The following is a 13565-nucleotide window of genomic DNA, read 5'->3' as shown; positions in this document are numbered from 1 at the left end:
CTAAATATTTGTTGAGCAGATGAATTCAAGATAGGATGTCATATCTGTTACCTCTGTGAAGTCAGAAGCTGTGATATGCTTGTAAGGTGGAGGTTAACAACTTTGAGTTGTAAAAATCAGAATCATATTCAACACCTTTTCTTTTTTTTTTTGAGAAGGAGTTTTGCTCTTGTTGTCCAGGCTGGAGTGCAATGGTGGGATCTCAGCTCACCGCAACCTCCGCCTCCCTGCTTCAAGCAATTCTCCTGCCTCACCCTCCTGAGTAGTTGGGGTTACAGGCATGCGCCACCATGCCCAGCTAGTTTTGTATTTTTAGTAGAGATGGGGTTTCTCCATGTTATTCAGGCTGGTCTTAAACTCCCTACCTCAGGTGATTCGCCCACCTTGGCCTCCCAAAGTGCTGGAATTACAGGCGTGAGCCACCCCACCAGGTCACTTTTTTTTTTTTTTTTAGTTGAGACAGTCTCACTTTGTCTCCCAGGCCGGAGTACAGTGGTGTGATCTTGGCTCACTGCAACCTCTGCCTCCCAGGTTCAAGTGATTCTCCTGCCTCAGCCTCCCACGTAGCTGGGATTACAGGTGTGTGCCACTGTAATCACCTGGCTAATTTTTGTATTTTTAGTAGAGACGGGGTTTCGCCATGTTGGCCAGGCTGGTCTTGAACTCCTGACCTCAAGTGATCCACCTGCCTATGCCTCCCAAAGTGCTGGGATTACGGGTGTGAGCCACTGTGCCCACCCGGAATCATATTAAATGCTTGAATACAACACTAGACATTGAGAAAAAGTCTCCTAATATATTTATTATTCATAATAAAGGGAACATGTTTGTGAACATTTTCTTAAAATTTAAAAGGAAGAGCCCGAGGTTTTCAGCAATCAAGTTAATGGGCATTAACAATATGGCATCCATTATAAATTTAAAATAGGTTGGCCAGGTGTGGTAGCTCACGCCTATAATCCTAGGACTTTGGGAGACTAAGGCGGGAGGCTTGCTTGAGCTCAGGAGTTTGAGACCAGCTTGGGCAACATAGTGAGACCTCTTGTCTACTAAAAATACAAAAAATAAACTCAGTGTGGTGGCGTACACCTGTAGTCCTAGTTAGTCGGGAGGCTGAGGTAGGAGGGTTGCTTGAGCCCAGGAGGCAGAGGTGCACCTAGTCAAGATCTCACCACTGCACTCCAGCCTGGGCAATAGAGCGAGACCCTGTCTCAAAAAATAAAATAAAATGGATGAAGTATCACTGATATTGCATTTTTTACACTAGCTGTCTCTCTTGGATTTTTAAAATAAAGTAAAAAATATTTATCATTTTGTGGTTTACTTATTTTTAAAAATAGACCTTTTTTTTCTCATTAAACTTTTTTAATGGGTCTCAAAATTCTGTGACAAGTTTTTGGTTAAGTTGTTTCCATTAAAAAGTACTGATTTTAAAAACTAGCAAGTTAAAACTGCCACATGCATAAAAGAAAACCAAAGTGGTCCACAAAACATTCTCCTTTCCTTCTGAAGGTTTTACGATGCATTGTTATCGTTAACCAGTCTTTTACTACTAAAATTAAATGGCCAATTGAAACAAACAGTTCTGAGACTGTTCTTCCACCACTGATTAAGAGTGGGGTGGCAGGTATTAGGGATAATATTCATTTAGCCTTCTGAGCTTTCTGGGCAGACTTGGTGACCTTGCCATCTCCAGCAGCCTTCTTGTCCACTGCTTTGATGACACCCACCACAACTATCTGCCTCATATCACGAACAGCAAAGCGACCCAAAGGTAGATAGTCTGAGAAGCTCTCAACACACATGGGCTTGCCAGGAACCATATCAACAATGGCAGCATCACCAGACTTCAAGAATTTGGGGCCATCTTCCAGTTTTTTACCAGAACGGCGATCAATATTTTCCTTCAGCTCAGCAAACTTGCATGCAATGTGAGCCGTGTGGCAATCCAATACAGGGGCATAGCCAGCACTAATTTGGCCTGGATGGTTCAGGATAATCACCTGAGCAGTGAAGCCAGCTGCTTCCATTGGTGGGTCGTTTTTGCTGTCACCAGCAACGTTGCCACGATGAACATCCTTGACAGACACATTCTTGACATTGAAGCCCACATTGTCGCCAGGAAGAGCTTCACTCAAAGCTTCATGGTGCATTTCGACAGATTTTACTTCAGTTGTAACACTGACTGCAGCAAAGGTGACCACCATACTGGGTTTGAGAACACCAGTCACAGCCAACAGGAACAGTACCAATACCACCAATTTTGTAGACATCCTGGAGAGGCAGGCTTAAAGGGCTTGTCAGTTGGACGAGTTGGTGGTAGGATGCAGTCCAGAGCCTCAGGCAGCGTGGTTCCACTGGCATTGCCATCCTTACGGGTGACCTTCCATCCCTTGAACCAAGGCATGTTAGCACTTGGCTCCAGCATGTTGTCACCATTCCAACTAGAAATTGGCACAAATGCTACTGTGTCGGGGTTGTAGCCAATTTTCTTAATGTAAGTGCTGACTTCCTTAACAATTTCCTCATATCTCTACTGGCTGTAGGGTGGCTCAGTGGAATCCATTTTGTTAACGCCAACAATTAGTTGTTTCACACCCAGTGTGTAAGCCAGCAGAGCATGCTCTCGGGTCTGCCCATTCTTGGAGATACCAGCTTTAAATTCATCAGCAGCAACAATCAGGACAGCACAGCCAGCCTGAGATGTCCCTGTAATCATGTTTTTGATGAAGTCTCTGTGTCCTGGGGCATCAATGATAGTCACATAGTACTTGCTGGTCTCAAATTTCCACAAGGAGAGATCAATGGTGATACCACGTTCCCGCTCAGCTTTCAGTTTATCTAAAACCCAGGCATACTTGAAGGAGCCCTTTCCCATCTCAGCAGCCTCCTTCTCAAATTTTTCAATGGTTCTTTTGTCGATGCCACCACATTTGTAGATCAGATGGCCAGTAGTGGTGGACTTGCCCGAATCTACGTGTCCAATGATGACAATGTTGATATGAGTCTTTTCCTTTCCCATTTTGGCTTTTAGGGGTAGTTTTCACGACACCTGTGTTCTGGCGGCAAACCCGTTGCAGAAAAGCAAAAATAGACCTTTTTTTGAGCAGTTTTAGGTTCATAGCAAAATTAAGAGCAAAGTACAGAGTTCTCTTATTTCCCCTGCCCCACTTATATGCGCAGCCTTCGTCACTTAGCCCTACTTTTTCTAAAAGAAGTTAAATTTGAAACTCCCATGAAATGGACTCCATAGTTAGAGCTGACTATAATTTATGTTTCTAAAAATTTCCAGCCACTAGTCCAGTCATTTTGGGGACCCAGGAATAATTCAAATTCTGCTGATATTGTCATTAAGCGCCTTAAAGACTAATTGATGAGAAAAAAAATGTACGTAATTAAGTATAATACAAGGTAGAAAGTGATACTACCAGTAATGAGAAATATAGAACAGTTTTATGGGAAAATAGAAAATGGAGAACATATCAAGTGTAAAAGGCAATAGCCAGGCAAATTATAGACAAAATTATATAATAAGTCATCTGTTTCTTTTCCCAATGATGGGTGCCATTTATAGATCTCACTTTCTGGTGTTTTACCCTCTTTGCGGCGAGCCATCCAGAATGTGTCATTATTGTCCTCCACAACCATCTCCACAAACACTTCTAATTAAAACCTTTCTGAACCAATTTTACCCCCACAAGGCTAGATTTTCTTTGTTTTTAAAGGCAAATGGGATACCTATAAAAGTGTCAGAAGACACGGAAGTTTTGATACCTTTTCACTTTTTTGAACATTTTAAAATGCTTTCTCTTTGAGCAGCTAGAAAAATTTGTGCTAAAAATTAAATGAACAATGTAATTATGTAATGGCTTCTCTGAAGCTACGGAACAGACTAAATCCATTTGGTAAACAAGTGTCTGTTGATTTTTTAAATTTAAGCATGGATTTCTTTTCACATGTATTTTTCATTTCAGATAGGTGCTTTCTATTTAAACCTTGGAGGTGCTCCAGAGGGGCCAGCAGGCACAGGAAAAACTGAAACCACCAAGGACTTGGCTAAAGCTCTTGCTGTGCAGTGTGTGGTGTTCAACTGTTCTGATGGGCTAGATTATCTAGCAATGGGAAAGGTAGTTAAATTGCTGAATCAATAATCTAGGTCTAATTGGATAAATGGAAGCAAACTCATTTTTAAACCTATGAATGTGGTTTGAATATTATTTGGACTTGCATTTTAGGAGTGAAGACATTGTTTTTATCCTTGAAACTTTTACTGAATTTAACTTTCAATTCTGACTTAAAGTGTTAGATATTTGTTTTAAGAGATGATATCCTTTCCTGAGAAAAAGTTCACTTTCCTTTTTTCTTTGTCCTTAGTTTTTTAAAGGATTGGCTTCTTCTGGTGCTTGGGCTTGCTTTGATGAATTCAATCGAATTGAGTTGGAAGTGTTGTCAGTGGTAGCTCAACAGATCCTTTGCATTCAGAGAGCCATTCAACAGAAGTTGGATGTGTTTGTTTTTGAAGGGACAGAACTTAAGCTCAATCCGAATTGCTTTGTAGCTATTACCATGAATCCTGGTTATGCAGGACGCTCTGAATTGCCGGACAATCTTAAGGTAATATCATTCATTCATTCATTTATGTATGTATGTATGTATGTATATTTTTGAGCCAGAGTCTCGCTCTGTTGCCCAAGCTGGAGTGCAGTGGCATGATCTCAGCTCACTGCAACCTCCATCTCTCGGGTTCAAGTGATTCTCTTGCCTCAGCCTCCCGAGTAGCTGGGACTAGAGGCTCATGCCACCACGCCTGGCTAATTTTTTGTACTTTTAGTAGAGACGGGGTTTCACCGTGGTAGCCAGGATGGTCTGGATCTCCTGACCTCGTGATTCACCTGCCTCAGCCTCCCAAAGTGCTGGGATTACAGACGTCAGCCACTGTACCCCAGCCAATATTTTTTAAGAGAGTAAGTTTGTGAATTAAAAAAAAAACAGCATAATCCATTCAAAATGATATTTTTTTCATAACATTGTAATTTCCCTCCCAAAACTTATTTAGACATCCAAAAAAATACTAACTGCATAAAAATATTAAAAGTACTACCAAAAAAAATTATAGTTTAGAAAAAGGTGCTGCATTTGGAGAATAAACTTGACAACACCACACCTTGAATGCTTATGCTCAGCTTAAAAACAGCTTCATTTATGTAAGTAATATATTTCATTTATTTTATACTTCAGGTTCTTTTTAGAACAGTGGCTATGATGGTTCCAAACTATGCCCTTATAGCAGAAATATCTCTCTACTCCTACGGATTTTTGAATGCAAAACCTCTGTCTGTGAAAATAGTAATGACCTATAGGCTTTGCTCAGAGCAGCTCTCATCACAATTTCATTATGACTATGGAATGCGAGCAGTAAAAGCCGTTTTAGTGGCTGCTGGCAATCTAAAACTAAAATACCCGAATGAAAATGAAGATATACTTGTAAGTATTAGATATAAGCATTGTGAAAGTTTCAGTAGAAAGATAATTTTCTTTAGTGAGGTTAATCAGGAACTACAAATAGGCACTTGAGAGGGTGTGCTTTGTCTTTTCATATGAGGTCGAAATGGTAGTTTTTTGGGTTATGTTATTGTTATACTTCATATGAATATGAAGACTTTTTGGCTCGATAAGCATAGTATTGGCTTTTTATTATAGGGATTCCATAAAGCAATGTAAAATAAACTTTGACTTTTGGCTGGGGGGTGCGGTGGGTCGGATCGGGGCGGGGTGGGAGAAGTGGGGTTGCAAATGCTGGCAACTAACTTACATTGCACTTTTTGGGTAATTTTAGCTTCTTCGATCAATTAAAGATGTAAATGAACCAAAGTTTTTATCACATGATATACCTTTATTTAATGGAATAACTAGTGACTTATTTCCTGGTATTAAACTTCCTGAAGCTGACTATCATGTAAGTAAAGACATGAGAAAGACTTATTCGGCATTATTCGTCTGATGACTCAATTGTTTACCAAGATTTATTAAATGAGTGAAATTATTCTGTTTTGAGGAAAATCCCCTATTTTGACCACTTATTGTTAATAACAATAAGTAAATTTGGGTACCTTCTATTATATGATACCAAAGTTAACCTGTCAAGATGTAGGTTAAACAGGCCAGGCACAATGGTTCACACCTGTAATCCCAGCACTTTGGAAGGCCAAGATGGGTAGATCACCTGAGGTCAGGAGTTTGAGACCAACCTGGCCAATATTGCAAAACTCCGTCTCCACTAAAAATACAAAAAATTAGTCAGGCATGGTGGTGTCCCACCACTGCACTCCAGCCTGGTCCACAGAGTGACTTTTTCTCACACACAAAAAATAAGTATTTATTATTATTATTATTATTATTGAGACAGAGTTTCGCTCTTTTTGCCCAGGCTGGAATGCAATGGTGCAATCTTGGTTTGCTGCAAGCTCTGCCTCCCGGGTTCAACCAATTCTCCTGCCTCAGCCTCCTGAGTAGCTGGAACTATAGGCAAGCACCACCATGCCCAGCTTTAATTTTGTATTTTTAGTAGAGATGGGGTTTCTCCATGTTGGTCTGGCTGGTCTTGAACTCCCAGCCTCAGGTGATTCGTCCAGCTCAGCCTCCCAAAGTGCTGGGATCACAGGCTTGAGCCATTGTGCCTGGCTGAGAAAAAAGATTTTATTTTCTATCTTGTGATTTAAGATACTAGTATGTGTACTGTAATAGTATATTACACTATTGGGTAATATATAGTATTGCATACTAAATACTATTGTGTATTATATTAGGTAGAAATGAAAGTAGTAAAACGTCCTGTAGGTAACATAATAAAGCTTTATTTCTCAAATTTAGGTAGTACACTCACTTTATTTTTAAAGGAAACAGTCCTAACACAAACACACACACACAGTAACTGGGTAGTGATGGATATGTTAGATTGTGGTAATCATTGTATAATGTATATGTTTGTCAAATCATCATGTTGCACCTTGAATGTATACAATTTTTATTTGTCAATTAAAAATTAAAAATAACAAAAAGACACAAACCACTCACATTTCCAACTTCATGTAATTTATACATATTATAATGAAGCCTAAATATGTATATACTCATCTGCTGCTTATGGCTGTTATAGAAAACCAAAATACAATTTAAAATTAATTACAGGCCAGGCGTGGCGGCTCACACCTATAATCCCAGCACTTTGGGAGGCCAAGGCAAGTGGATCACCTGGGGTCAGGAGTTCGAGACCAGCCTGGCCAACATGGTGAAACCCTGTCTCTACTAAAAATACAAAAATTAGCTGGGCATGGTGGTGCATGCCTGTAGTCCCAGCTTCTTGGAAGGCTGAGACAGGAGAATTGCTTGAACCCGGGAGGCGGAGGTTGCAGTGAGCCGAGATCACACCATTATATTCCAGTCTGGGTGACAGAGCAAGACTCCATCTTAAACTAGAAATAACAAAATAACATTACAAACAAAACAATCTCAAATTCAGTTTAACACAATGAAATAGGTGATATGTGGTTGAAACTGATTTGTCACTTTACGGGAACTTCTATTGTGAAATATACAGTGAAGATTCTCTTGAGTTCAGCATTCATAAACCACCTTTTGCCAAGTGATGATTCAATTCTTCCACATCTTCTCTTTACTGATAGGACTGCAACATCTTTTTGTTTGAGCTGTCAAATCATTAAGACATCACTTAACTTAAAGCTATCTTTATTTTTTTGTCTGTTTTTTAAATTCTTATGCTCAAATACTAATATGCATTTTATGGCAGGTTAAGGTGACTATCAAGATGATTCAGGATGTGCTAGTATGATTTTTAAACACCAGAATGAAAACACAAAATTTTAATATTTTCTTGAAGAACTCTTATATACTCTTATGAATACAGCAATGAATCCATAGATTCTAGTTGGAAAAATAGTGCTAAATTGCCTTCTTGCTTTTTAATGTGTTCTATATTTATTTTACTGACTTTTAGGTTTCAAAAAATGTTTGTCACTCCATTTTATCTTCTCTATTGGCTTTATAGTTTTACCTTAGTGGTCACTCCACAGATTGCAGTATATATCCTTGGCTTATTACAACTTTACAGTTAGTATTTTACCAGTTAACAAAAAATATAAGCACCTTAAATAGTATAGTTTCATTATCCACTTACTCCTGCCCATTATGCTATTGTTGTCATATATTTTACTTCTATATATTCTGTAAACACCACAATACATTGTTGTTGTTTTCTACTTTAAGTATTAGTATTTGGGGGGAAAAAACAGCCTTTTACACTTTTCTAGTGCTTTTATTCTTTCCAGCAGATAGATGTTTTCATTTGGGGTCTTTTATCTTTAACCTAAAAAACATCCTGTAGTATTTGTGTGTATGTGAGTCTTCTGGCAACAAATTCTCTCACCTTTCGTCTGTCTGAAATGTCTTTATTTAATCTTTATTTTTGAAGAATATTTTCACGGGTATGGAATTCTAGATTGTCAAGGCATCTCTTCCCCAGCCTGCCCCGCCCCCAGCATTTAAAGATGTTACTTCATTGACTTCTGCCATTCAGTGTTGTGCTTAGAAGTCCGGCATTTTTCTTATTTATGCTCCTCTGGTTGTTTTAATATTCTTTTTTTTTTTTTTTTTTTGGTTTTGAGCAGTTTGACTATGTGCCAAGTTTTGTTTTGTACTTTATTGCCTAGGATTTGCTATACTCTTTGAATCTGTGTGTTGATGTGTTTTGTCAGAAAATTTTCTTTTCTTTTTTTTGAGACAAGGTCTCACTTTCACCCAGGCTGGAGTGCAGTGGTATGATCAAAGCTCACTGCATTGTCAACCTCCTAGGTTTAAGAAATTCTCCCACCTCAGCCTCCCAAGTAGCTGGGACTACAGGTGCGTGCCACCACACCCAGCTAATTATTTTATTTTTCATAGAGACAAGGTCTCACTTTGTTGCCCAGGTTGGTATCAAGCTCTGGGCTCCAGCAGTCTTCCTGGCTCGGTCTCCTAAAGAGTTGTGATTACAGGCATGAGCCACTGTACTCGGCCAGAAAATTATCAGTAATTATCTTTTTATGTCCTAATTTTTTCTCCTTTCTCCTTCCAGAACTTCAGTGACATGTATATTAGACCATTTTATATAGTTTCACGTGTCTCTCATGGCTCTTTTTTTTTTTTCTTTTGTTTTTCATTACTTTGTCTCTGTACTTTAGTTTGAATACTTACTAATTGACCTATCTTCAAGGTTAGTGGTTCTTTCTTTGGCTTTGTCCAGTTTGCTGATAAGCCCATTCAATGAATTCTTAATTTCACATATTTTGATTTTTTTAGTTCTAGTGTGTCCAATTGGTTCTTTTTAGAGATTCCTTTTTTCTGCTAAAATTCTATATTTTTTCCTCTATTTTTTCTATCTTATAATCTATTCTTTTTTATACTTTGTAAATGTAGTGTCAAATTATTATCTGTTAATTATGACATCTGGGTCATCTATAAGTTTGTTTTGTTTGTTTTTTCTCTTGGTCATCAGCTACGTCTCATGACTTTGTTATTTTTTTGGTTCTGTTATGAAGTGACTATTTGGAGTCAGGGTCTTGCTCTGTTACCCAGGCTGGAGTACAGCAGTGCAATCACGGCTCACTGCGGCCTCCAACTCCTGGGCTCAAGCAATCCTCCTACATCAGCCTTCTGAGTAGCTGGGACTATAGGCATGTACCACCACACCTGGCTGATTTTTTGTATTTTTAGTAGAGAGGAGGTCTTGTGATGTTACCCAGCAGCATCTTGAACTCCTAGGCTCAAGCCATCCACTCACTTTGGCCTCCCAAAGTGCTGGGGATTACAGTCTTAAGCCACTGCTCCAGGCCTATTTATTTATTTATTTTTAAAGGAATTTCAACTTTTAAATTCAAGGGGTACATGCCCAGGTTTGTTTCATGGGCATAATCATGATGCTGAAGTTTGAGGTATTATTAATCCCATCATGCAGGTACTGAGCATAGTACCCAATAGTTAGTTTTTCCCTCTCTCTTCCCCTTAGTAGTCCCCAGTGTCTGTTGTTGCCATTATTATGCTCATGAGTACCCAATGTTTGCCTACCACTTATAAGTAAGAACATGCAGTATTTGGTTTCCTGTTCCTGTGTGAATTTGCTTAGGAGAGTAACCTCCAGCTGTATCCATGTTGCTGCAAAGGACATGATTTTGTTCTTTTTTATGGCTGCATAGTATTCCATGGTATATATGTACATTTGCTTTATTCATTCTACTGTTGATGGGCACCTAGGTTGATTCCATGTTTTTGCTGTTGTGAATAGTGCTGTGGTAAACATAATGCATGCATGTGTCTCTTTGGTAGAACAATTTATTTTCTTTTGGATATATACCCAGTAATGGGATTGCTGGATCAAACAGTAGTTCTGTTTTAGTGTTTTGAGAAATCTCTAAACTGCTTTCCATGGTGGCTGAACTAATTTGCATTCCTGCAAACAACATATGAGCATTCCCTTTTCTCTGCAGCCTTGCCAGCATCTGTTGTTCTTAACTTTTTAGTAATAGCCATTCTGACTGGTATGAGATAGTATCTCATTGTACTTTTGATTTGCATTTCTCTAACGGTTAGTGATGTTGAACATTTTTTCATATATTTGTTGGCTGCTTGCATGTCTTTTGAGAAGTGTCTGTTCATATCTTTTGCCCATTTTTAAATGTTTTTTCCCCCTGTTCAATTGTTTAAGTTCTTATCAATTCTGGATATTAGACCTTTGCTGGATGCATAATTTGTGAGTATTTTCTCCCATTCTGTAGGTTGTATGTTTTTTCTGTTGATAGTTTATTTTGCCATGCAGAAGCTCTCTAGTTTAAATAGGTCCCACTTGTCAATTTTTGTTTTTGTAGCAATTGCTTTTGAGGACTTAGTCATAAATCCCTTCCCAAGGCCAATGATTCCTAGGTTTTCTTCTAGGATTCTTATAGTTTGAGATCTTAACTTTTCAATCCATATTAATTTTTGTATATGGTGAAAGGTAGGGATCCAATAATTCTTCTATATGTGGCTAGCAAGCCATCTTAGCACTATCGATTGAATAGGGAGTCTTTTCTCCATTGCTTTTGTCCACTTTGTTGAAGATCAGGTGGTTGTAGGTGTGCAGCTTTATTTCTGGGTTCTCTAGTCATTCTGTTGGTCTGTGTCACTCTTTTTGTACCAGCACCATACAGTTTTAGTTACTGTAATCTTATAGTTTGAAGTTGGGTAAGGTGATTCCTCTGGCTTTGTTCTTTTTGCTTAGAATTGCTTTGGCTATTCAGGCTCTTTTTGGGTTCCATCTGAATTTTAGAATAATTTTTTTATAGTTCTGTGAAAACTAATCATGGTAGCTTGATAGGAATAGCAATGAATCCGTAGATTGCATTGGGCAGTATGGCCATTTTAATAATATTGATTCTTCCAATCCATGAGCATGGGATGTTTTTCCATTTGTGTCATCTGTGATTTCTTTCAGCAGTGTTTTGTAGTCCTCCTTGTAGAGATCTTCACCTCTTTGGTTACACATATTCCTAGGGTGTGTGCATGTATGTGTGTGTGTATGTCTATTGTAAATGGAGTTGCTTTCCTTTTTTGTTTTTTTTTTTCCTGATAAAGAGTCTCTGTTGCCCAGACTGGAGTGCAGTGGTGCAACCTCTGCTTACTGCAGCCTCCCAGTAGCTGGGATTACAGGTGCATGCCACTACCGCCCAGCTAATTTTGTATTTTTAATAGAGATGGGGTTTCACCATGTTGGCCAGGCTGGTCTTGAACTTCTGACCTCAAATGATCCACCTGCCTCGGCCTCCCAAAGTGCTGTGATTACAGACATGAGCCACCACACCCGGCCAGATTGCATTCTTGATTTGACTTTCAGCTTGAATGCTATTGGTGTGTGGAAATGCTACTGATTTTTGTATATTGGTTTTGTTCCTGAAACTTTACCAAAGTCATTTATCAGTTTCAGGAGCCTCTTGGCAGAGTCTTTAGGGTTTTCTAGCCATAGAATCATATTGTCAGAGAAGACAGATAGTTTGACTTCTTTTTCTATTTGAATGCCTTTTATTTCTTTCTCTTGCCTGATTGTTCTGGCTAGCACTTCCAACTTTAAGTTTTGATTGTATGTTAAACATTGTGTATAACATAATTATACAGGCTAAGGTGTTTGTTTGTTTGTTGTTTTTTGTTTTTTTGAGACGGAGTTTCACTCTTGTTACCCAAGCTGGAATACAGTGGCGTAGTCTTGGCTCACTGCAAGCTCCACCTCCTGGGTTTAAGCGATTCTCCTGCCTCAGCCTATTGAGTAGCTGGGATTACAGGCGCCCGCCACCGTGCCCGGATAATTTTTTGTATGTTTAGTAGAGACAGGGTTTTGCCGTCTTGGGCAGGCTGGTCATGAACTCCTGACCTCAGGTGATCTGCCCACCTTGGCCTCCCAAAGTGCTGGGATTACAGATGTGAGCCACCGTACCTGGCCAGGTGGTATAATTTTCCTGCAGAAAAATCATGGTTTTTTCCCCCCTATTTCAGGTAGCTAGGTTGCATTGCTAATCAGTTCAATTGAGAGTTGACCTAAGTCAGAGTTTTGTTACAGCATTATTGAGCTGTAGTTTACTTCTGGTTTCAAATGTCTTCAGAGTAAGAGTTGTCCTGCCATGTGATTGGCCCTTCCCTGTAGTAGGATTTTGGGATCTAAGCATTCTGAAACTAAAGACATCTCTCTGTGTGTCTTTCCAGCTGAGCCCTTGGTCTCTTGTGGCACTACATGCTGAGCAAAAGCATGGATAGTGGGGAGAACCAGCTTGGCATTTGGGCTCCTCCAAATTCAAACATGTCACATAAGCCCACACAACCATTAAAATCTCTATTGGTTTCTTCTTACTTTGGCTATGTCCTTCTGTCTATAGCAGGCCCAATCCAGTATCTACCATGTCCAGACTTAGAAAATGTCCCTGGGGTGAAAACAGCTGTTGCTTTGTGCTTACCTAGGAAAGGTTCATCATCCCTTTCTGCAACTGAGTTCTTTTATATTTATTTGCATCCAAAGTACTTCTGTGTGTTTAAATTTTTTATAATTTTAAAAACTTACGGCCGGGCGCGGTGGCTCAAGCCTGTAATCCCAGCACTTTGGGAGGCCGAGGCGGGTGGATCACGAGGTCAGGAGATCCAGACTATCCTGGCTAACATGGTGAAACCCCGTCTCTACTAAAAATACAAAAAACTAGCCGGGCGTGGTGGCGGGCGCCTGTAGTCTCAGCTACTTGGGAGGCTGAGGCGGGAGAATGGCGTGAACCCGGGAGGCGGAGCTTGCAGTGAGCCGAGATCACGCCACTGCACTCCAGCCTGGGAGACACAGCGAGACTCCGTCTCAAAAAAAAAAATAAATAAAATAAAAAAAAAAATAAAAAAATAAAAAAATAAAAACTTACTTGTTTATTTCTGGTTACTACAGTGTGAAGGATTGTCTGGCATGTCTTTCTATATCCTAACCAAAAGTGAAATTCTGGGAAACACTATTAAAA

At 39.4% G+C, this 13565-nt stretch overlaps 1 protein-coding gene and 1 pseudogene across 1 annotated transcript in view; one reads left to right on the top strand and one right to left on the bottom strand.

Moving 5' to 3' along the window:
* Positions 1-13565, top strand: part of DNAH12 (dynein axonemal heavy chain 12) — a 251232-nt gene that overhangs the window by 106858 nt on the left and 130809 nt on the right. The window contains exons 28-31 of the mRNA XM_015130629.3: positions 3975-4127; positions 4375-4614; positions 5239-5484; positions 5837-5956. Coding sequence (XP_014986115.1) covers positions 3975-4127; positions 4375-4614; positions 5239-5484; positions 5837-5956 — 759 coding nt within the window. The remainder of the gene's footprint in view (positions 1-3974; positions 4128-4374; positions 4615-5238; positions 5485-5836; positions 5957-13565) is intronic.
* Positions 1403-3078, bottom strand: LOC100425578 (elongation factor 1-alpha 1 pseudogene; annotated as a pseudogene).

Source organism: Macaca mulatta, chromosome 2 (assembly GCF_049350105.2).
Source record: "Macaca mulatta isolate MMU2019108-1 chromosome 2, T2T-MMU8v2.0, whole genome shotgun sequence".
NCBI lineage: Eukaryota > Metazoa > Chordata > Mammalia > Primates > Cercopithecidae > Macaca > Macaca mulatta.
The sequence above is the reverse complement of the archived record's forward strand: the minus strand, read 5'-3'. Positions and strand labels throughout refer to the sequence as shown.